Raw genomic sequence first — 25,275 nt, 5'->3', positions numbered from 1 at the left:
CACAGCTGCTATCAGGCGTCCTATGCTAATATGGTATGTTTGGTTTTGGCCTTTGGTCTTTGTTTGTTTAGATGCAACTTTGCAAACCTAAGCTGTACCTAAGCAGATGTACCCTCTGAAGTCCGAGCAGAGCAGGACTCTGAGGACTGGACCCTCACACGTCTGTACTTTGTGCTTCTACCCAACTTTACATTGATGTGCTAACTTTAGCTACCAAACACAGTGATGTACAGGGTGGGCCATTTATATGGATACAGTGTAATAAAATGGGAATGGTTGGTGATATTAAAGTCCTGTTTGTGACACATGTGACATGTGACATATCAAACTTACTGGTAATGTCACAAGAAAAACAATGGTGTGCTTGGTTTCAACATAACTTTATTCTTTCATGAGTTATTTACAAGTTTCTCTTTGTTCACAGCCATTGACATGTCGAAGAGGTTAACACGTGAGGAGATCGAAATTGTGTTGATATCTGGTGAACGCAGTAACCGGGTCATTGCAGCAGATTTCAATGCAAGACACCCTACGAGACCACCCATCTCCCATGCTACAGTTAGCAAACTGCTTGCTAAGTTTCGTGAAACTGGTTCAGTGTTGGATTTGCCAAAATGTGGATGCAAGAAAACTGTCACTAATGAAGAAACATCAGTGGCTGTCCTAGCTTCATTCAGCAAGAGCCCACAGCGTAGCACTCGCCGCATGTCACTGGAGAGTGGCATTAGTCGAACATCCCTTCGGCGGATATTAGCTACTCACAAATGGCACCCTTACAAACTCCAGCTACTGCAGCATCTCAACGAGGATGACCCAGATCGGCGCACAGAATTTGCAGAATGGGCAAAACAAAAATTGGAACAGGACCCTCAGTTCACGCAGAAGATTTTGTTCAGTGATGAGGCAAACTTTTATGTGAATGGTGAAGTTAACAAACAAAACCACCGCTATTGGTCTGACACTAACCCACATTGGATGGATCCCTCCAAGACTGTTGGAACAACAAAAGTGATGGTTTGGTGTGGTATATGGGGTACAACGATAGTGGGTCCATTCTTCATCAATGGAAACCTCAAGGCCACTGGATATTTGAAACTGCTACATGATGATGTGTTTCCCTCTTTATGCACTGAAGCTGGCACGTTCCCTGAGTTTTTCCAGCAAGATGGTGCACCACCACATTATGGGTGCCAGGTCCGAGCATTCCTAGATGAACAGTTTCCTGGAAAGTGGATTGGTCGTCGTGGGCCAGTTGAATGGCCCCCAAGGTCTCCCGATCTGACCCCCTTAGACTTTTATCTTTGGGGTCATCTGAAGGCAATTGTCTATGGTGTGAAGATACGAGATGTGCAGCACCTGAAACTACGGATACTGGATGCCTGTGCTGGCATTTCTCCTGCGGTGTTGCTATCAGTGTGTGAAGAGTGGCAGAAGAGTAGGGATGGGTATCGAAAACCGGTTCTTGTTGAGAACCGGTTCCCACTGTTTCAATTCCTTGGAATTGTTTGCCATTTTTGCAAACGATTCCCTTATCGATTCCAGTCGCCCCGAATGACGTCACCACGTTGCGGAGCGTCATTTACCTGGCAGGGCGCCTAAGCGGCTCAAACGCTCAAAAGTTTGGTTATACTTTACGAGAACGGATGACAACAGGGCAACTTGCAATACTTGCAAAGTAGATATTTCATTTAAGGGAGGAAACACTACGAATATGCAAAAGCATTTGCTCACAAAACACGCGATGACCTCAAATGAATGTCGTGTTTTTAATTTCGCTCCGGACTCGTGAATCTCAACCCAGCAGCAGCGGTAACGTTTGCACGTCCTCTCCCGTTAATGCGGCAGGTAAATAATCAGCTAACAGTGCATATTATGTTAGCGCGATCTGCCTTATTACAAAACCTGCCATTACTGTGTGTCGCATTTAGGTGACCATGATGAGAGAGACAGACCGAGTCTGGCTGGCAGTTCTCGCTGCAGTCTACCGGTAGCGTCTCCTTTCAGGCCAGGATAGACGAATGTCACCGAGCAGTGACTAAGTTTGTGGTAAAAACCTTGCACCCATTTGCCCCAGATTTTCGGTAAGTGAATGTGTTTAATTGTAGGCAGGGACATTACTGGATATTCTTGTGTAATTGCTACAGAATAATTTATGTTATACTTTGTTATTGCTACAGAAGAATATTTATTTTATTATTTTACATTTACAATTTTTTTCCTGGGGACCCTGTGACACCCCATTGAAGAGCCGTAGGCTGGATCTCTTAAGATCTCACTGTTGGGTTTGTAAGGCCATGTTACTCCTAAATTTCTATCTTGTTCAAAGAGAAGATATAAAACAAAGTTCTAAGCTAATCGACCTTAGTGTTCTCCTTTTTAAAAACAAGAATCGATAAGAGAATCGATAAAGAATCGAATCGTTAAACAGAATCGAAAATGGAATCGGAATCGTGAAAATCTTATCAATACCCATCCCTAGAGAAGAGGGTTGCATTGACAATCCAACACAATGGGCAGCACATTGAACACATTTTATAAGTGGTCAGAAACTTGTAAATAACGATCTGCTTTCGATCGGAACAATTTCGATCCGCTCCTCACGTGTTAACCTCTTTGACATGTCAATGGCTGTGAACAAAGAGAAACTTGTAAATAACTCATGAAAGAATAAAGTTACGTTGAAACCAAGCACACCATTGTTTTTCTTGTGACATTACCAATAAGTTTGATGTGTCACATGGCCCTCTTCCTATTGAAAAAACAAAAGTTGTATCCAAGATGGCCGACTTCTAAATGGCCACCATGGTCACCACCCATCTTGAGGAGTTTGCCCCCTCACATATACTAATGTGCCACAAACAGGACTTTAATATCACCAACCATTCCCATTTTATTACGGTGTATCCATATAAATGGCCCACCCTGTAGAGATGTGACTCTACAGTGAGATTAGGATATACAAACAGCTGGTGAGAGTCCTGTTTACAGACAGAACCACAGAGAAAAACATAACCTGGTGGAGTTCCTGTGTCACTCGGTTAGCTCCTCAACACAGAGGAACATGAACGTTACGACGCACCTCATACTGCTCTGATTTAACTGTGAGCTGAGGCACCAGAGCCAAAAGCTCAGCCATGGCTTGAAGCACTCCTGGCTGTGAGTGACAGCTGAGCTCAGGCCAAACAGTTCTCCATGCTGAGATAATATCCACCACCTGAGAAAGAAAGATTTATTTTAAGACCAGAACTTTGGAAAAGATTCAAACGTTATGATCCAGAAACATGATGAATTTAAAGAGACAAATGGAGACAGACGAGGTACCTCTGCTCGACACAGCTCCTGTAGTCCCTGCAGGACGAGAGCAGCCGGGGTTGCCAGGTCTGGTCTGTTGCACTGTTTTAAAGTGAGTGAAATGGCAGCCACCATGTCCCCTGCATGCTGGTAAGGCCTGGTTAACACACACATCAGCGTGAACAAAGTGGAAAATGTGTTTCTTCTAATTTTGTTACTATTTTTATTAAAGAAAAAAAAGCATTAAAAGTGCCAGGACACATTTAAGTAAGTAAATGCCAAACACAGCTTATCACTGCAAACTCTTCTGGCTGCAAATGTTTTACAATAAAAGCAAACGTAAGCATTTGTGAATACAACGAAACAGCTCAATGATTTTCTAAATTTGTACTGTAGCATCCATCCAGAGGGTTTCCCAGGTTTTCACTAATGCTGGCAAAAAAAAAGCTGCATGTACATGTTAGCAGGTGTAACAGGACTTTTATTTTGATAGTCTGGCAGAGACAGGAAGTTAGCTGCCTCTCAGTCTCTCTGTTTGAACTGAACTTTGTCAGACTTTGATCATTCTGGATTCAGTCACGTGTAGCTGCTCTGGACATTTGTACGGAAAGATTTAAAACTGGACTCCTGCTGATTTTTGGAGAAACAGGGACTCAGTGGAGCGTCGAGCTGAGGCTTCATCACTGCAAAGCTACAAAGTGCATTCATTTATCTTAACAAGCAAAGTTGATGTGATGTGACTAAAAAAAAACAAATATTTCTATTTTTCTGAACTTTTATCAGCTTGTTGAGCAGAAACATCTATGAAGAGTCCAGTCAGTGATTATTACTCATTAGAAGGGAAGATGAATAATCCTGGTGTTGGAAGCTCACACTGTCTGCACTGTGCATGCAAGGTCCACTGAATGAATGAACCAGTGAATGTAGGAAGTGCCCACTGTTTCTGTAAGTATGGGAGGACCCACCTCTCTCTGCAGATGTCCCTGACACAGGCGGCCCTGGCCAGGATCTGCTCCCACTGGGCGTCCCTCCCCAGCACCACCCTGCTGTCCTGCTGGCTCATTAGACGCTGCAGCTCTGGGTAGACCCGGTCCTTACAGACATGACCAAAGCAGCACACAATCACAGACAAACAGAAGCTTTGAACACATGAATATGACATTTATAGTAATGCGTTATTATTGCAAACCTGTTTTTTCCACAGAGCGGTCATGAGGCGCAGTCCCACTGCTCTCAGCTTGGGGGAGCCGGCCAGCATGTGCAGACTGTGCAGCACGATCGGGAAGCAAAGCTGGAATATTACAGCACATATGATCAGAGCCAAGTTTACAAGAGAAACACACGGTTACAGCTGAAGAAGGCAGATGTTAGACGATGAGAGTCCAGCTCACTGACACAGTGCTTTATACTACAGAGCACTGCATCTATCCCACACAGAGGCTGCTGTGGTGGAGTCCAATCCCAGCTCCTACAAACTGGGTACAAGAAACACTGTCTGTGTTCACAAAGAGAAAACTGTGTGGAAGACGTGGGAATTTCTCTTTGTTCCTTTGTCAAAGTGCTAAATATCGAGAGGGGAACATTTCAGTTATTCGCTGCTATTGGTGGATTGTGCTCACAGGCTGGTTTGCCAGTGACCCGGGTATTTGGGACACGCGGGTCACTGGTTTTTAAACTCTAGAAGCCTCCTGGATGAAGAAAAGCTCCTCAGACTACATGACCTGGATGACCCCACAGATAAAAGCTCATATGTGTGTATGATGGACTAAATCACACTGTGAGCGCTCAGATGAAGTAGAAAGGTGCTGCTTATGTTCCAGCCCCGTCTCCAGATGCTCACAGTCAGTACAGGCTCTTCTTAGTCGTGCTGCGTACCTTATGAGTGCCGAGGTTTGGCAGGCTTGTGAGAACAGCGTGAGCCAGGACGGGATTCTTTTCTTTGGTCAGTTTGAACAAAAGAAGCAGCAGGAGGGGCGGGACCTGCAGAGGGAAACACCCACATCAGCAAACACACCAACCAAACATTAAATGCACTTTGTCAGACCTTACAGAGGCTGCATCATCGACCTGTACGTGCACACAAACTGACAGCTTCACAGGATGTTCAGCATAAACAGATAAAGCAGGGCTGAGTCTGCCCTTGTGATACTAAATGTGTTGTGCCCATCTTGTACTCTGCAGTCAGTTAAAGCTTCATAGATCACACATGAAGTCCTGACACTTTAGTATGAGACAGGTTACAAATAAGGAAACAGTGAGACAGCATCACGGTCCTTAGATACACCACGCTGCTGTGCAGTGTCACAGCTCTTAATTACCACCACACACCTAATGGCACACCGAGCTTTAACTGTTGCAGAGCGACCGCTTCACCTGCACGGCCCGAGAGCGAGAGGGAGGGGCAAAGAAAATACAGCTGAGCTATGACACGTTTAATGCTGTCGAGCCAAAAACATCACTTTGAATCAATATCACTGCAGTAAATCATCATCTAAGGTTTCATAGTGGTTAGCTTCTGGCTTGTCCTGTAACAAAGACCTGCTGCTGCACGTAGGCAGATTTAAGATGACAAGTACGAGCGAGCAGAGATCTCCAGAGGACTCAAATATGCCAACAAGCTTCAACCAGTGCATCCAAACACCAGTGTGTGCAGCACTCTGGGAGCAATTAGAGCAGAAGGTGAATCCTCTGGGGCCCGGTGCACGCTTGAGTAATGAGGGGTAAACTTCACACTTCATCTGGAGCTAGTGACTCCAACACAAGTCCAGAGGGAAGTCTGTCCCCTTAAAGCACTCCCTAAGCACTCCCTTTATACGGCAGCAGATTAGCAGCAATCACACAGCAGTGACAGCTTTTATCTTCCTGCTGATCTGAACCATTTCAAAGTCGTGTGTTGGTGCCAAAATACCAGGTTATCAACATGTGTTTACTGCTCTTAGAAAGACAAACACAAGCTAGCTCCCTTACATACAATATATCTACATGTCAGAGGGAACATGCATTACTTTATATTCAGTCCACAGATTTAAGAGAACCAGTTGTGTGGGTTATCTACCTGGCAGGGGTCGGCAGCGGCGACAGCCTGGCTTGCTCTCAAAGCCAGCTGGCAGATGTTTTCCTGACCCATGATGATGAGATAAGTCACAATCAGGACAAGAGAGGAGGACAGGCGCTGGCTGGACGACAGGGCGGAGCTGACCGCCAACAGCCAATCGGTCGCTGCTGCTGGATTGTTGGCCACTTTGCGCAGTACCGACAAAGACACGCTGAGCTCACTATACCAGGAACTCAGAGACAGAGGCAGTGATGGGGCCGGCTGAGGGAGACAGATTCATGAGAAACAAATGATGAAGAACAAAGAGCAAAGCTACAGATGCACCATGAATGATAATGAAGTGGAATTTAAGGATCAAGCAAAGCATCCCAGAGGAACAACACTCCAGAGACTGGATGCTGACCCTGAAGAAGAGGCCATGCTACAGAATGGTAAAGCCCTGTTGCTATGACACTGAGAGGGAAACAGTATTTTTGGATGGATGTCATCTGTGCTCTAATGCTCTATCCACTCACCACCTAACAGCTACCTGCACTATTGTAACAGTGTTTGAATTACGTGGCTACACCTCAAAGAAAGACTCCAAAAACTGAATGTGAGAAGCAGGCCTGGGGCTACCTGCTGGGTTACCTGCTGGGCTACCTGCTAGGCTACCTGCTAGGCTACCTGTTGGGTTACCTGCTGTGTTACCTGCTGGGTTACCTGCTAGGCTACCTGCTGGGTTACCTGCTAGGCTACCTGTTGGGTTACTTGCTGTGTTACCTGCTAGGCTACCTGCTAGGCTACCTGCTGTGTTACCTGCTGGGTTACCTGCTAGGCTACCTGCTGGGTTACCTGCTAGGCTACCTGTTGGGTTACTTGCTGTGTTACCTGCTAGGCTACCTGCTAGGCTACCTGTTGGGTTACCTGCTAGGCTACCTGTTGGGTTACTTGCTGTGTTACCTGCTGGGTTACCTGCTAGGCTACCTGTTGGGTTACCTGCTGGGCTACCTGTTGGGTTACTTGCTGTGTTACCTGCTGGGTTACCTGCTAGGCTACCTGTTGGGTTACCTGCTAGGCTACCTGTTGGGTTACTTGCTGTGTTACCTGCTGGGTTACCTGCTAGGCTACCTGTTGGGTTACCTGCTAGGCTACCTGTTGGGTTACTTGCTGTGTTACCTGTTGGGTTACCTGCTGGGGTACCTGTTGGGTTACTTGCTGTGTTACCTGCTGGGTTACCTGTTGGGCTACCTGTTGGGTTACCTGCTGGGTTACCTGCTGGGCTACCTGTTGGGTTACCTGCTAGGCTACCTGTTGGGCTACCTGCTGGGTTACCTGTTGGGCTACCTGTTGGGTTACCTGCTGGGCTACCTGTTGGGTTACTTGCTGGGCTACCTGTTGGGTTACCTGCTAGGCTACCTGTTGGGTTACCTGCTGGGTTACCTGTTGGGCTACCTGCTGGGTTACCTGCTGGGCTACCTGTTGGGTTACCTGCTAGGCTACCTGTTGGGTTACCTGCTGGGTTACCTGCTGGGCTACCTGTTGGGTTACCTGCTGGGCTACCTGTTGGGTTACTTGCTGTGTTACCTGCTAGGTTACCTGTTGGGCTACCTGTTGGGTTACCTGCTGGGTTACCTGCTGGGCTACCTGTTGGGTTACCTGCTGGGCTACCTGTTGGGTTACCTGCTAGGCTACCTGTTTGGTTACTTGCTGTGTTACCTGCTGGGCTACCTGTTGGGTTATGTAGAATTATAGGAATTATTTTAAGGTTACTGTTCATAACCATCATCTTTATCATTGCATTAATTATCATTTCATCCAAGCATTTATTGAAGTTGCTGGCATTAGGTTATAATTTGTATTACAGGGGTTATCATAATCAAATATTAACATGTTTATTACAGGTTGTTCTAAAATTTAAAGGTTTTCGAATGTTTTTATATTCTTATACTGAAGTCTTCAGTGGGTGAGAAGCTGACTGCAGGGACAGGAAGTTACATGCTTTTGCAGAAGTGAAACCGAAAGCAGAGTGAGTGCAAGTTAAGAGCAGGGTGTGTATCATGCATGTATTGCGGATTAAGTTTTAAGTAGGTGTAGTAGATTGAAATATTTGTTTTATACATTTTACATAGAAGTCAAGATCATTACACACAGGATGGCCTTAGCCTGGTTGGTTGCTTAAGTTGAGGTCAACTAAGGTTCAGAAAGCAGATGCAAACTCTGCATGTACAGACAGACAAATAGTGAGAGGTCATGACACGTACGCAGTACACAGCATGCACGCGCCCCTGCACGTGCACGCACACACAAATTAGAGAGACTCATTTAGTAGGCAAGAGTTGGAATACGTTTTGCTATGGCTGCAAAGTCGAGGCGTACGTGGTAGTCTGTTACAGGAAGTCCACCTGATCGGGGAGATAAGGAGGCGCTCATGGAGCGACAGCGAGGATGGAGACAGGAAGCATCAGCCGTCGACACGAAGATGATGTTCTATGTTAAAAGTCGTTGTGGTTTAGGCTGACGTATGCTTTGTTTAAATCTGCCTAGTAACAGGAAAGGGGGCTGTACTATCTTAACCCCATAAAACAGTTGTCTGAATATGATAAAGACAGTTCAACACTGATTGGGTTGTTGAACTCACACATGTGTTTATTAAAATGCCGTCTAATTCCACACTGGACCGGATCTGTGGTTATTTATGGATTCTTCTCTCAACATTGAACCCTAACAGTTACCTGCTGGGCTACCTGTTGGGTTACCTGTTGGGTTACCTGCTGGGCTACCTGTTGGGTTACCTGTTGGGTTACCTGCTGGGCTACCTGTTGGGTTACCTGTTGGGTTACCTGCTAGGCTACCTGTTGGGTTACTTGCTGTGTTACCTGCTGGGTTACTTGCTGTGTTACCTGCTGGGTTACTTGCTGTGTTACCTGCTGGGCTACCTGCTGGGGTTTATCTGCGGGCCTGCTGATGCTGTGCAGCAGGCTGTGAGCCAGCCTGTGGTTGGTGCTGTGTGTGTTCTGGTCAGACAGCGGCTCAGTGAGACCCAAGCAGGACAGGAGCTGCAACACGGGGAGAATCAGGACCGGACTCAACCAGGGCGACGCCTCCGCTTGTTCAGGGACCAAACTCAGTGCTGTGTTGAGAGAAAGAATATCTCATGTAGGACACAAAGCTCTGTGAGGTTCCAACCATGACCTGCACACACAACCTAGTTTTGTTCCCACTAATTCTTTCACTGCTTCAAAGTCTCTTAAAGGAAGCTAAAGCCAGCAGAGCTTTGTCCAAAATAATCACTTTACCAAGTCTGAGAAGGCTGGTCAGCTGATCTGAAGGGGCTTCCAACAAGAGCAAGGCCACGCCCATCACCAGCTCATCCAACAGCAACTCCTACAGAAAACAAACAGCGATGCCAACAGGTCAATACAGGCTGCAGGCTCCAGGCCACAGAGGCCCGAGGGCTTACACATTACAGCACTGACAAGGTTCACAATGGGGGACATTTGACCCACATGTGTAAACCTCTCTATAGGCCAGAAGGCATCTTGTTCCATTTACTGACATCACCAGATTGACAGCTAATAAATAAGTCAGCATGTTTGGTTTTGTAAGCGTGGACAGGAGCGATGGTCAGGCTTCCTCTCAGAGAGGCTCCAACTGCAGGATGTGAATGAAGTTAATAAGGTGAAACGTGTAAACAGAATGGGTCCTAGCATGGAGACAGTGTGTGAAGAAGACTCTGTATTTACATGAACCAATCACCACTGCAGAGCAGTTCATTTAATCCCTACGTAAGAAGATCTGTGTAACCGTCACTACAGCTGTTTCTGTGATGAAGAGTTTCAGTCAGCTTTCAATAATCAGCTGTTTGGATGAGATGCAGCGCAGAGACCAACAAGTGCTCAGCATCACTGGGAACAAACCACTTCAGGTGACCCATCATGGAGCTCATCCAGAGGATGCAGAGCAGCGATCAAGGCAAAGGGTGAAGAATCTAAAACATGTTCTGAGTTACTTCCTTCCACACGTGTTCATAGTTCTGATGGCTTCAGTGAGAATTAGTCTAAACTAATTTTTCACACTAATTCTGGTCACACAGCATCTCCAACACTGCTTTCTTTAATGTGACTGTAGCCTGAGGGTGCACAGCCTGACTTCATCACACAAGTTAGTGTAAACAAACCTGATGGCAGCCATGAAAATGAGCAGAGGCAGAGACTGTAGTGCAGGGCTGTCACACACACAGGCCACATGTACGTCTATCAGAGATCATTCACGTGTCAGTTATTAACGGCTCGTCAGTACGTAGGAGCCCAATCTTCAACCCTGCTGAGAAGCCATGTAGGAGGGGTGGGACTGTATTTTAATGGGCACACCATGCAGCCAATCACACGCAGAGAGTCTGGGATCATACCATTATGTGACAGAAAGAAGGCCAGGTACACAGAGAGACGGGCAGCGTGAGCGGGCTAAAGTGAGACCCGCTTTGATTTTCAGCCATCATGGAGGACAAAAGGTTTCACACCTGTTCTTAAACTCAGGTGTGCTCTCCCTGGTAGCAACAAGGCTTTTATGAAAACACTGAACCAAACAATGCTACATTTCTACAAAGTGTCTTTGAGTGTCAGATATTCACATGTGTGCATGTCCATGTCAGCCCGCTGCTGTCAGTGAAGAAGCTGATAACCAGCTGCTGTGAGTCCAGGCTCAGGTTTGGAGCAGAGATATTTGCACACGTAAAACAAAAAGCATCACTTTTGTTTACTTCCATATTTAGGCTGATGTTTATGTCTGATTGTTTACAGTGATCACCTGACAGGCTGGAACCAGCTGCTGTATTAAGCCGATTATTGGTCTGCAGTCTCCGTTTAACTCGAGGCATCGCCGACATGCACACAGCAGCTGCAGAGCCAGCACCGCTTTCTCTGGTTTCCACTGGTCTCCAGAGGTCCCAGTTAGATCTTGGAGCAGAGCGCCCACAAATGCACACAGCTCCAGGACTGCCTCCACGCTGTCCACCTGCAGGGACAGAGAGGAGAGGCTGACGTAGCTCCATCCTGCTCCGTGTCTTTGTACAGTTACCTAACATAACTTCAGTGTGTTACCTGCATGTGTGGAACCAGCTGACAAAGACAGAGCAGCAGCCTGTCAGACACTGGGGACGGCGTTTCCTGCTCCTTGTTCTGGGGGGCGGACCTGGATCCTCCCTGAATGGGCAGCATCACCCTGAGAAGACTCTGTCGAAGGAGCGCGTGCTCGGGTTGCCTGTGAGGTTGGCAGTATAGGTACCGAAGGAAGGGGGCCAGTATGGTGATATAAGCCGCTTTATCTCTGTAACGTACAACACACTGGAGTCATAAGAATCTCTGAAAATATATCATCTCATAATGTCCAAAAGTAGTGTACAACATAACAGGCTACGATAGGAACCAGTAAGACTTACCTGTCAACAGCTTTCTGGATAAAGTCATCGATCTCGAACAGCAGAGCCGGCCAGCAGTCCGCTCTGTTCTCCAGGGCTGTGACGTACGGGTGAGGGCTGCTCCTGCAATGGACGGGTCAGTGTCCCAGCTCTGATTCAATAATGCTCCCAACAAACCACTGAGTCAGTCTGTTACAACGAGGACAAACTAAGAAGGCCTAAATCCACACAAGACCTGTTGTCTTCCTGTCTTCCTTCTCTCACCCCAACCAATCACAGCAGATGGCCCCGCCCCTCCCTGAGCCTGGTTCTGTCGGAGGTTTCTTCCTGTTAAAAGGGAGTTTTTCCTTCCCACTGTCGCCAAAGTGCTGCTCATAGGGGGTCATATGGTTGTTGGGTTTTTCTCTGTATTATTATAGGATATACTGTACAATATAAAGCACCTTGAGGTGACTGTTGTTGTGATTTGTTGCTGTATGAATAAAACTGAATTACAGCTTCTCCAAAGAAGAAGTGCAAACTGTTAACACTAAAAACTATTGACAGTGTTATTTTAAAGCATCGATCCTTTACTATTGGCCAAGTGCTACACATCCTCACATTTGTTAAATGTAGTCATATAAATAGTCCCCCAACATCCACACTGTTTACACACAAACTGGATTTATACACCCACTCCCACAGTGACAATCTAAAGGCAAAATGTCACATAGCTCCACCTGTGAGGATGAAAACATGCTTAAAAATATTGTGTACTCACACGTACCTCTAACCAGAGTCGAGTTTGAGAGACAAAAAGTTAGCAGTCCCACACACACTAATGCATCCACTAATATATTTATAGATCCAGCCTTTGAATGAAGTGCTGTGTGCCTGTGACAGCCTGCACTGTGGGCCGGACGTCTGGTCCTCCGTGTTTCCAGTCTTCACATGACGTAATCTGTTTGACCATATGTGTCACCCTTCAGCACGCCATTTCCAGACCCTGAGTTTCAATACAGCACCAACTCGTCAGCCTATCAGAGCACTCCCCACGTTTCAGCACAAAGGAAGCAAACAATCAGGAGTTTCTTCTATTTCTTGTGACTCAGTCTGTTGGTGTTTCAGAACACTGGCAGACAATTTGGACAGAGGAGATCTTTCTGATGCACCGCTGATTTTTATATGGATGTTCACGAGTGTCTTCAGCCCTTGAGGTGAAGTCTACATTCATCCACAGGACAGATTTTATACACTAAAAAGAGGAGAGCTCACTATATTGGGACCAAAACATCACTTTTAATGTTAAACCCTGTTCATTCTTACAGCGGCCCCATCACTGCAGCCACCGTCTGTCAATATGTCACTCTGTCCTCACTCATGAACAACACCCACAGATACTTAAACGCCTCCAACTTGGGCGCCAGCTCGTCCTTGACCTGGAGTGGGTGCTCCACTGTTTTCAGCTGTGAACCACAGCCTCAGACTTGGAGGTGCTGATTCTCATTCCCAATGTTTCCCACGCAGCTGCAGAATTACTCAAAACATACCCATCCCTGTCTGCCACCTCTCACTCTTTACATGCAGTCAGTATTTTTCAACGTCATGCACTAGTTTGGGACTGAAGCACCAGGGCCATGACTGCCACCAGACAGAGCACCGGACCCCTACAGCACCTCAGGTGGGTAATGCACCAATGCTGCTTCTTTGGACTAGCAGGAAGCTACAAGCTATTTGCAGCTTGATAGATTATACAAGACAATATGTATGAACATCTCGAGATATTAGACATGAGATACTTACCTGATAGAATACGGACAGGTGAAGTGTCCATCGCTCTGGTCAGCCTGCATCTCCAACAATCGCCGAATGACTTTTATCAACCCTTGAGTGTGTCTGTTGGATATCAGAGTCAGAATAACTGAAAAAACTAACAGTCTGAGCGTTTTTATTGCTTCAAATGTTTTCAAATTTCCTGCTGAGGTCTATCTTTCATGTTGTGCCTTTGTGCAGCGGCTGTAACGCTGCATGGATGCCAGGTTACAGAGCCTCTATCAGACTCATTGACAAACAGCTGCCGTGGCTGAGCTGAGCTTTCTGAGGCAGGATCGTGGCGTCCAATAACTCCGTGTTGCATACCTTGCAGAAGGCAGGAGGTTGAGGACACCATTGAGGATGTACTCCAGGTCTGCATGGCCCTGGTCCACCAATAACACCAAGGTGTCGCAGCACGCTGAACACACCACAGCACAGTCACTGCAGCACTGCTGCCACAAAGCTTCCAGTGCTGGGCCCTGAACGACAACAGTGATGCAGTCAGTGTTTCAGAAGTTTAACAAAACTATCTGTGCCTTTTCCACACATGCACTGAAGCCCTGAATGAAAACGGACAAAGACAGAGGTGCAGGTGAGAATGCAATCTGTCCCACTCAGTTCAGCCACTCGGGCTCAGCACTGATTCAATCCCAACTCACAAGGTTTGAGTCAATTTGGACTCAGACAGTCAGAAATATTATAACTATGATCGTTTATCAGTGCAGATCCATATTTTATATCTGTGTATAAAAACAACGCTGACACTGTGAGATCAGAGGTGTCAGCCTCACAGCAGATGTGTCAAAGTAACTGAGGATCAAACACAGGACCACATGAAGCAGATGTTCCTGCTCTTTTATACTTCATGTAACTAAAGAAATGATCATATGTGACTCTTACAGGAACTCACCTGAGCACAGGACCAGCTGATTTGCCCATTTGACCCTTTTTCCTTTAAGACAGCTGCAACAAGACTTCTCACCGTCTACAACACAAGAAAATCACACTTCTGTACCATTATTCACAATAACAAAGAGAGGAAGAGAAACCAACACTACAGTGTGAATGAATGAATGAATGAATGAATGAATGAATGAATGAGCCTACAGGGAGTCTGTGTGTGTTCAGTAAAACCTGCCTCCCCTCTACATAAACGTATTATACACACACGTGTGAGGGACTCAGAAACCTTTGTGGTTCCAACAAACATACAAAGTAACTCTGTGTCTGTGATCTTGTTACACTGTAAACTCACCTCATGTCTCTTTAAAATCCTCCAGCAGCTGCACACATGTATCAGTGCACCTTACAGTCATGTTACTCTATCAAATAGTTACATTACTGATTACTCTGTCTTATCAGGATACTTTTTTATGAGTATTGCTGAATTCCTGTTAATGGTAGAGATTTTCTGCCTGTGTGAGCTGCTAGTTTACCTCTATCATTAACAAATCACTGGTACCTGTGGAATCTCTGCAGACAAGGGAAGGATCATTTGTATCATTTGGATGGGAGGAGTCAAAGAGCAGAGTCCGCCTCTTACCTGGGCTTGTATGACAGGGCTGGGGAACTCGAGCCGCGTCTTTAAACTCTCCATCATGTCACTGGATCATACCTGTGAACATCCAGAATCTCCATTAGAACAAGAGAAGGAGGTTTGATCAAAGTAAAGACAGCTCTCCTGTTAAACTACAGATGATCACATATCAGGGCAAATCAGACTTTAGCTCAGGGACGTGACATCGAACCCCTGACTGATCCAACACTTTATTCTTCCTCTCAAACAAACGTTCCCAAATGTTTGTCCCAAACAAAGGAAACCAAGATTACCCTTCAGCATCCACCCACTAACTAAACAACACTTTAGGTTCATATAAAGTTTCTGGGTGAAACTTTTTATGAACTTACATGACGTGTACATTGTTGTTTCTAAATGCATTTTGCTAAACTATTTTAGCACTCTGGCAGTGTGTTGTCATGTATATCTATTAATAAGTGTTCAAACAGTGATGCTAACAGTGCCTGATTACGTTATCTTATATAACAAATATGTAGCTTTCAAAGAGAACACATGGTGATAGATGATGAAGTCTCCCAGCAGCCCTCCTACTGCAGTGTTACTGGGATACGGCTCAGAGAGCTGGGAGCTGGTCCACAGGAGATGGGCCACTGAGAGACAGCTGAAGGCACTGCCTCCTATTCTACCTAGCAACAATAAATAAGGCTGCAGTCTGAGGAGGGAGTGTTCCATCAGTATAACTTTGTACTACAAGCTTTTTAAGAGACGACAGAGGCTGATTATTCGAGACCTCGTCTGTCAGAAGGAGGATTTTAAATCTTGGATTTAACAGGGAGTCAGTGAAGAGGAGCTAATATGTGACAAATATGCTCTCCTTCTACTTCCTGTTGGTACTCGTGCTGCAGCGTTTCAGGTTAACTGGAGGCTTCGAGGCTTTTCATGGTGCTTGTCTGATAACACTGACTCACAATCATGCAGCTAGAATCACTCTCAGCTTAGTGACCGTTCACAGACCTACATGGTTGTTTGTGCACACTGAATGATATATTCTGCTCAAAGATGGCTCCTCACAGCTTCACTGGAGGCCACGATGATGCTGTTTCTAAGAGTTTTAGGGCCGAGCACAACAGCCTCTGTCTGAATTTAGAAGCAGGAAATTAGAGGTCACCAGGTCTTTTAGGTCTCTGTGATCAACCAAATCACAACAACAGTCACTTGAAGGCACAGACCACGAAGTACAGAGAAAATCCCACCAACCGGTCAACCCCAATGAGCAAGCCCTTGGCCACAGCAGGAAGGAAAATCTCCCTTTTAGCCGAACCAGACTGGAGGACGGGCAGACGTCTGACCGACTGGTGGAGAGGGAGGGACTCACATGGTGGATACACATCTCTCACAGACGGTGAGAGGACAAAGACAAAAGTGTCACCTCATATCAGGCGGCACCTCCAGGGCTGAAAACTGAAACCTGTGCAGAAGTGCCAAAAACTGCAATTCCCCTAACGGCCTCTGGAGCCTGCATCCAAAAGTGAGACAACCCCAGCAGCCCCCTATATGAGCACTGTTACAGTTTACAGCTGTAGCTTTTTAGCAGGCCTCACCTCTGCCGATCCAAGTGACCCACCTGTGTCACACACACACTGTGACGCACGCTCATTGTGTCCCAAGTGTCACTTTCAAACTATAAAATACAAAAATAAAATCAGCAGCGTTTGCTCTGTTGGTCTCTAAAGAGGACATCAGGCTAAATACATTACTGTTATTAAATTAGTGCGACACACCATGATGAGCTGCACTCAGACTGATACAGCCACATAGTACGTCACAGCTCAAATAATTAATCAAGAATAATCCCCCAGATATATAACAATGCTCAATCTGGAAATGGCAAAGCCGACCAGCCAAGACATGTTTATGAAGTGTCCCACAAGAAACTGGACACATCAGAGAAACCAGAAGAGGAACTGTGGTGTTACATGATGAGTGGGTGAATACAACTGTTAAGGGTCACTGAGTGAAGGATGCAACAGGAGTTAGACCTGCTGCGGTGTCTGTTTTGGAGATGGTGACAAAGACTTCAAATTAAAAACTAAAACCCAGCTGGATGCGTCGTAGTCCAAAATGTTCAGTTTGTCTTTGAGAGTGACTGGAATAGACAAGGAGGGCCAGCTCAGGGTGAACCTGAGACCAGGTGACAGACCTGGATCCTCGGGACCAGGTGAGACGGAGGCAGATGAGTTGCTATGGAGACACTAAGAGGAGAAACCGGAAGAAGGAGGATGCGCTACTATCTGTGGCGTTTCCATCAGAGCCGCTGCGCAGATCGACCCTGCAGGGCTTCCGTCGTGATGTTCATGGCAGGAACTCTGCATTGTTTCTTGAAACTACACCGTTAGCTGGGTGACATTAACGGCGAGATGTGTGAAAACTGCAGTTTTCCAAGTGACAAGACTTTTGTTAATGAAGTGAGTGAAAATAAGGTTGATTTGTCAAAGCGGTTTCCTGCGGTGCGCAGCTCGTCCTGATGTTTCCTACATTTCCCACAGGCCAAAGCGCTTCACCACAAAGCTTCCGTACACACGAGGCCATCCACAAATATCTGGTGATCGTAATACGGAGAAAACTAAACTGTAAAGTCGTCCGGACACAACTTAGCGCTGAACAGGACCTGCTAATAGCAGCTTACCATCAACACAAGCTAATGCTAACGTCATACAGCTGACGGCAGGTTCACTGTAATAGATACGCGGCTGTAACTGTAACTGCAGCAGGCTAAGAAAGACTAACGAAGCTCAGTGAAAGTTATACATGATGTTCAAAAAACTTTACCTCCTCCATCCAGCAAACCCGCACGGAAATACGGCGAGCAGCGAGGGCCAAAAAGGACAGGAAACCGCCTGTCTGACGCGATTACGTCACAGACATGCACAGCACGCGCAGGCTGAGGTCATGTTTTCACCACATTTAATAGAGCAATGCAATTATTATTGTTGTCGTTGTTTCTTGTTGTTAATATTATTTTAATGACAAAATGTTGACACACTGCGTGAAATGTAAATAAAGATTTAATTGAATGGTTTGCAAATCTCATGAACCCATACTTTACTCATAATGCAACATAGAAAACATATGAGCTCATTGTGAATTTGGTGGCAGCAACATCCCAAAAAGCTTGCAGCATGGCCATGTTTCCAACATCACCTCTACTTTCAACAACCGTCCATAAACACCTGGGAACTGAGGAGACCAGGTGCTGGACTTTTGGGAGAGCATCATTTCTGTCTGATATAAGGGACAGAGCTGCTCAACAGTCCTGTAGCTTTTCATCTCGTGATGTCACAAATATCTGCACCACAGACAGGCTGGTTCAGGACTTGCGGTCTTCCACTACAAAGCCCTGCTGTAGTGTGCAGCTTAGCATCATCCTCCTTAAACATGTAAAAGACATCATCTCCATGGGAGCACATGTTGCTCTAAAACCTGTGTATATAATTCAGTCTTGGTTCCTTTCCAAATGTGCAAGATGCCAATTCCATAGGCACTGATCTAATGCCAACCATCAGAGATGCAGCCTTTTTAAACTGAACACTGATAACAAACTTCAGCTCAGACATGTAAAGCGTCTCATTACAGACGATTTGCAGCCGGCGAGCCTTCAAAGTCTTGGGTCTGAGATGAGTCCGTAAGAAACCGTGTCGGCTGATTTGGAAGCACGTAGCGAGGCTCCAAATGCTCCACCAGACCGCCGACAGGTCTCACACACCACAGCCGCTCTATCACGTGACACATACTGCTCCTATGTGCTGAGGTCATGTGTCGCAAGTTTTGTGAGGTGCTTTTCTGATAGGCTATTTAATAGATCAGATTACATTTTTTTATTTCTTTCTGATATCCGATACAGTAATTTAGGTCAGTATCGGACTGATACCGATACGCAACATCGGATCGGTCCATCTCTAGTTCAAATGGCTTTTAATGAGCCTCATAAAAAGACAAATGAAATCCATGAATCAGAAATGCTGATTGTTGAACAGATAATTCAGTCTGTACATGAGGAGGAAACACTTTAGACTAAACTACATACAGAAACACAGGAACCAGGGCACAGTGTAAATCCAGGACCTCTGTGTGCAACAGCTGACCTGTATGAACACAAAACATTGACTGAAGTCCACGTTGATGATTTTTGTCTGTTTAACTTTTACATTTGAAGTAACACATTTTACTTCAAACACACAGATCAGGTAGAAAACTGTGGATTAGAAAACAAATTCATCAAGAAGGTCCTGAAGCAAGAAGTTCATCATTGCATAGAGTAAGAAAAAGGACATGAATCATCCCACAGGTCTGTGCAGTCGTTATATTATCATCACCTAAATCATGTCTGCATGCTGTGTGTGTGTGTGTGTGTGTGTGTAAGTGTGAGTGTGTGTGTGTGTGTGTGTGTGTGTGTGTGAGTGTGTGTGTGTGTTTGTGTCTCTGTGTGTGTCTGTGTGTGTGTGTGTGTGTGTGTGTGTGTGTGTGTGTGAGTGTGTGTGTGAGTGTGTGTGTGAGTGTGTGATAAAAACATTGCACTGCTTCATTTAATATTTAATTGAACACATCTGTGGTTGAATTTGAATCTTAAATGTTTTTGATTTCAAAGATGTGGTTCTGATATGAAGGAACAGGAAGTAAATTGTTGCCATGGATACAGTGAGACAGACGCCTCAGACCCTTATTTTTTATTTCTTTGACTTTTTCTTTTATTGATTCATTTCTTTATTTTTACATGTTAAAAAGTGTATTTGTCTGAATGAACTAATCCCCATTTTCCATGCTTTGTGTCACTGGTCATACTGGGAACAGCCATAGAAAATGTTTGTAAAGAAGAAATCTTAAACATGAGCAGATTCTCAGGCGATTTCTGTTTCCTAACCATTGTTTCAGTGCACACGTCCCATCACTACATGTGTGTTCAAGATTTCTTTGGGATCAAAATCATCCACTGACAGTTATCAGTACAAACAGAATGCAAAAATCCAAAGTTCAGACTTCAGAGTTACTAAAACAGAGATCTGAGGAAAACTGGTTATTCACACGACTTTTCATGTGTGAACAGTAGAGCTGGTTTCATTTTCAAATGTAGGTATTGCAGTGAGGATTGCAGGGAGACATTTGCTGAATAGCTGGCAGCTCTGCTCCTGTAGACTGCCTCTGAATGTGTGTGTGCTAATAAAGTCACTTTAATTAAATGTCACCTGTCAGGGAAAACTTTGTGTTAACTGAAGAAAGTTCACTTCTCTTTCATTGCAGCTCCACTCTTATTTTTGATGTATTTGTTTAATAAATGATTTCAATGATTTTGCCACACCTCTGCATTGTCAGGTCGGAGCATGTGTGCTTTTGATGAAATGCTGATATGATGACGCTTGATTGGGGAAAGATTTCCACAGGTGGTGTTGTTGGTCTCCTTCTTCCAGTTTTCTTGTTGCTGCCTCTCTCCTCGCCTCAGCTGCTGCAGCTGTATCATGTATGTTGTTATGTTACATACAAAGAGGAACAGGAATTTGTGACATTAAAGAGTAAAGATTCTTCTAATTGTTTTCCATCTCATCTCCTACTGCTTTAGTCTGCGTGGACAATATATGAGTCAATCATTACCAAGCCAGATTATATTTGGAATATTTCAAACAGAGGACATTACAGTGAAATCTGCTTTCAATGTGACATTTACTTTGATCCTTTAAGACACAGTTTATACATCAAACTGTTTGTAGAGCGATTAAATGTTTAATATTGTTGTTAAAGTTGTACAGATGAGCGTTAATCACCAACAGCTTCATTAATGTGGATGAACTGGACGCTTCCAGGGAAACTATCAGGATCACATGCCTCCAGTGGTCACTGTGAGTAACTACAACTCTGCACATACAATAATTAAGATGAAGATGTGTTTTTATTGTGGAAAGATGAACCAAATTTAGTTTGACTCTCTGACAAACGATGGCAAGATAAAAGTAGTTTGTTAAAAAAGACACAAAAATGGTAACAATGAAAACAAAATGTCTGTGAAGGTTCTCAGTCATCCAGGTCATCGTAGTCAAAGGAGTTTGCAAAGAAAAAAGCGTCTGGACTTCTTTGAGTTGCTTGAAGACGTTTCACCTCTCATCCAAGAAGCTTCTTCAGTTCTAAGGTCAAATGGCCGAGAGTCCCAGATTTAAACCCAGTGGGAGTATCCCCCCCAAGGAGGGACAAAGGACCCCCTGGTGATCCTCTAATCACATGCACCAAGGTGTGAAAGCGGGTGTGGGACCTAATCAGCCAGGGTTTCGGGTGAGCCCATTGTGAAACCTGGCCCCACCTTGTCATGTGAATTCCTGAGGTCAGATGGCCCAGGATGTGAGTGGGCGTTAAGGCGTCTGGGGAGGGAACTCAAAACTGGATTATAGATGGCAGACAGTTGGTGTCGTAAACCACCGCCTCTGTTCAAAGATGGTCGCTCACAGTGGACATAGATGGCCTCTTTCACTCCTCTTTCAAACCATCTGTCCTCTCTGTCCAATATGTGAACATTGGCATCCTCGAAAGAGTGACCTTTATCCTTAAGATGCAGATGGACTGCTGAGTCTTGTCCTGTGGAGGTGGCTCTTCTATGTTGTGCCATGCGCTTGTGAAGTGGCTGTTTGGTCTCTCCGATGTAGAGGTCTGGGCATTCCTCGCTGCACTGTACAGCATACACCACGTTGTTCAGTCTGTGTTTTGGAGTTTTGTCTTTCGGGTGAACCAGTTTGTGTCTGAGTGTGTTGCTGGGTCTGAAGTACACTGGGATGTCGTGCTTGGAGAAAACTCTCCTGAGTTTCTCTGATACACCGGCTACATAGGGGATGACAATGTTGTTGCATCTGTCTTTCTTATCCTCCCTCGCTGGTGTCTGATCTTCTTTTCTGTGCCTCTTTGCTGACTTTATGAACGCCCAGTTAGGATAACCACATGTTTTCAGTGCTTCCTTTACATGTGTGTGTTCCTTCTTTTTCCCTTCAGGCTTAGAGGGAACAAGTTCTGCCCGGTGGTGTAGGGTCCTAATTACTCCAAGTTTGTGTTCCAGAGGGTGATGGGAGTCAAAGAGGAGGTACTGGTCCGTGTGTGTGGGCTTCCGGTACACTTCAATGTTGAGGTTGCCATTCTCTTCAATGTGCACGGCGCAGTCCAGGAAAGGCAAACAGTTGTCCTTAGTGTCTTCCCTGGTGAACTTGATGTTTTTATCCACGGCGTTAATGTGCGCAGTGAAGGATTCCACTTCTTGTGTCTTGATTTTGACCCAGGTGTCATCTACGTATCTGTACCAGTGGCTGGGTACTCTTCCTTTGAAAGAGCCAAGAGCCTTCCTTTCCAATTCTTCCATGTAAAGGTTGGCTACAATAGGTGACACGGGGGAGCCCATGGCACAGCCATGTTTTTGTCTGTAGAAGCCTTCGTTGTATTTGAAGTATGTTGTGGTAAGGCAGAGGTCTAACAGTGTGCAGATCTGATCGGGTGTGAAGTTGGTCCTGTCTTCCAAGGAGCTGTCTTCTTGTAGTCGTTTTCTGACAGTCTCCACTGCCTCCGTGGTGGGTATGCAAGTGAAGAGAGAGACTACATCAAAGGACACCATGGTTTCATCTGGATCCAGGGTAAGTTTCTGGACCTTGTCGGTGAAGTCGGTGGAGTTCTTGATGTGGTGTGGGGTGTTCCCCACGAGAGGTGCAAGGATGGTAGCAAGGTGTTTCGAGATGTTGTAAGTAGCTGAGTTTATGCTACTGACTATGGGTCTGAGTGGGACCCCTTCCTTGTGGATCTTAGGAAGTCCATAAATGTAGGGTATGGCATCCCCTGGATAAAGGCGGTGATATTTGAGGCGGTCAATGATTTTGTCCTTTTCAAGGTCTTGAAGGCAAGCTATAACTTTCTTTTTGTAGCTGCTTGTGGGGTCTCGTTTTAAAGCTTCGTAGGTGTTGTTGTCACTGAGGAGAGTAGTGATCTTTGTGTGGTAATCTGTTGTGTTTAGGACCACGGTGCACCTTCCCTTATCCGCTGGTAATATAGTGATGTTGTGGTCTTTGCTCAGGGAAGCAAATACAAACAACAGCATATCCTGATATGAGGCTCACAGATCAGGATCAATACAATACGTACCAACCGACATTGATGTTGCCATGGTGACCACTGCCATATATAGTATTTCTGTTACCTCACTTGTCTTAAACATCAACACTGGCTGTTTTTCATTTTACTAATGAGTCCACTCTCTTCACTCACTTTCGTCTCTTCCTGGTGTTTGAGCTCCTCTCAGAGAGGATTTAAGAAAGAGCTTTGATGATGCTGTAGCTCAGGAGATAGAGCAAGGCATCTAATGATCAGAAGGTTGGTGGTTCAATCCCTGACTGCTCCAGCTGGCACACAAAGTATCCTTGAGCAAGACACTAACCCTCTCCGATGCATCCATCAGAGTATGAACGTGTTAAACAAGAATCAGTCCATCACCATGGAAATATCAAAGTAGAAAGTGACGTCAGTTATGATTGGCTGCACAGCCGGATCACATGACCAGGTGAGTGGTACAAATAACAGGAAGCTTCTCTTGTGGCTTTAATAATCATTTGAATTGATAACTTATGATTTACAGACTGTTCTTTATCTTTTCATTGTCGTCTGAAACACAGAAAAATATCAATGTTGGAAAATATGACATTTATATCTAGTTTCTAAAGGATGGTTTAATTCTCCAAAGGCCACAACAGACATGACAAAGTTATTTCATCATTATAATGCACAAAAACAAAAATCAGGATGAGCCCTGCTGCTCACCAAACTTGTGTTGAATCATAATTTGTGAATCATTTAGTTTAAAACATCAACTGACTGAATCCATGAATCTCATCATGTGTTTCAGAGTGAAAGACACAGACATGTACAGACTGACCTGTTTCTCTAACAGGTAAGACTAACTACACAGAGTCACTGACATCAAAATTGCCTCTCTACTTTTTAATATGTCCTTTAACTGCTGATACATACTTCTTTGCCAAAATGTAAAGGAACACTGAATGCAGAACCCAAATCCAGCATAAAGAGGTTCAGTGAATGTGGTGTTGAAGGTGTGGAGGTGGATCAGAGAGTCAGAGGAGACTCTGTAGAAGGACAGAGTGCCAGCAGGACAGTCCACATACACTGCTGCTCTGTTACAGACAGAGGAGGAGGAGGAGGAGGAGATGGATGTTTCTCTGTTATTGTGCCACACAGAGGAACCATAATACTTACAGCAGAAAAGACTCCAGGACTGATCATTTCCACCAAACACACACTCATCACTCCTTCCTTTCCTTTTGATTCCTCTGTAACTCACTGATATCCAAGCCTCTCTCGTCCACTCGACCTCCCAGTAACAGCGACCAGTCAGACCATTTCTACACAGCAGCTGTTCACAAACATCAAATCTGTCTGGATGATCAGGATATGACTGAACCTCCTCCACATGTGTCACCTTCCTGTTGTTGTCAGACAGTTGGAGCTCTGTGTTCACTGTGTTTGTGTCGATTGTGAGTTGACAGGAATCTGATGGAGAGAACAAACACAATCCAGCTGCAGTTATTGATCCATCATCTGTTCATTGATTGACACTTTGATGATGACTCCTGACATGATGAAGATGGTTGAATGTGTGCTGCTTTGTTTTCATGAATCCCATTAAAAACACACTTACACTTCCTCAGACCTGGTCTCAACCATCGGACTCCAGCAGGCTCCACCCTGAAAGGAGGAGGGGTCAGAGCAGCACAGTCAGCATGCACACATGGACATTACATGGCTCTCACACACACACTGTTACACACTGATAAAGGAACAGTCCAACATTTTGACACATAAATGTTTAAACTTCAAAAGAGCAAAACTCATAATCACATCACATTTAATCTCCTTTATTAAGCACGATGTCCAGGGAGCATTGACATGTGCCACAGTCAAGGTTCAACACACTGTGACATTCATGCTGTCAGGGAGTGGGTGCATATTATATGTAAAGACTGGGACTGGGTACAAAAACTGATCCAGTACAGGTAGAGTGCAGCAGCCAGTGCATCACATATTTTGAGCTAATGCAGCGGTCATCACACCACATACTGCTTTCTATGTAAAGGAGCCTTCATTCTCAGATTAGGGCTGTTTGTGACCATAAAGTCTGTCTCACAAGGGCAGCCA

General features: G+C 45.1%; 1 protein-coding gene across 5 annotated transcripts in view; it reads right to left on the bottom strand.

Moving 5' to 3' along the window:
- LOC100711980 (focadhesin) overlaps positions 1-18,020 on the bottom strand; it is a 35,028-nt gene extending 17,008 nt beyond the window's left edge. The window contains exons 1-16 of one of the 5 annotated variants that reach the window (XM_019349288.2): positions 17,887-18,020; positions 15,082-15,153; positions 14,449-14,523; positions 13,863-14,017; positions 13,527-13,619; positions 11,766-11,867; positions 11,428-11,653; positions 11,135-11,341; positions 9,625-9,712; positions 9,253-9,458; positions 6,347-6,607; positions 5,167-5,271; positions 4,481-4,582; positions 4,257-4,384; positions 3,322-3,448; positions 3,080-3,214 (exon numbers count right to left, since the gene is read on the bottom strand). In XM_019349288.2, the coding sequence (XP_019204833.1) occupies positions 3,080-3,214; positions 3,322-3,448; positions 4,257-4,384; positions 4,481-4,582; positions 5,167-5,271; positions 6,347-6,607; positions 9,253-9,458; positions 9,625-9,712; positions 11,135-11,341; positions 11,428-11,653; positions 11,766-11,867; positions 13,527-13,619; positions 13,863-14,017; positions 14,449-14,523; positions 15,082-15,138 (2,067 nt within the window). In that variant the 5' untranslated portion in view covers positions 15,139-15,153; positions 17,887-18,020. Of the gene's footprint in view, positions 1-3,079; positions 3,215-3,321; positions 3,449-4,256; positions 4,385-4,480; positions 4,583-5,166; positions 5,272-6,346; positions 6,608-9,252; positions 9,459-9,624; positions 9,713-11,134; positions 11,342-11,427; positions 11,654-11,765; positions 11,934-13,526; positions 13,620-13,862; positions 14,018-14,448; positions 14,524-15,081; positions 15,154-17,096; positions 17,116-17,886 lie in introns of those variants that run through there. The other 4 variants (XM_019349289.2, XM_025899712.1, XM_025899719.1 and 1 more) reach the window with 4 other exon arrangements.
- Positions 18,021-25,275: the final 7,255 nt, after the last annotated feature.

This window comes from Oreochromis niloticus, linkage group LG3 (assembly GCF_001858045.2).
Source record: "Oreochromis niloticus isolate F11D_XX linkage group LG3, O_niloticus_UMD_NMBU, whole genome shotgun sequence".
In the NCBI taxonomy this organism is placed as follows: domain Eukaryota; kingdom Metazoa; phylum Chordata; class Actinopteri; order Cichliformes; family Cichlidae; genus Oreochromis; species Oreochromis niloticus.
This window is presented reverse-complemented; position numbering and strand designations above follow the sequence as displayed.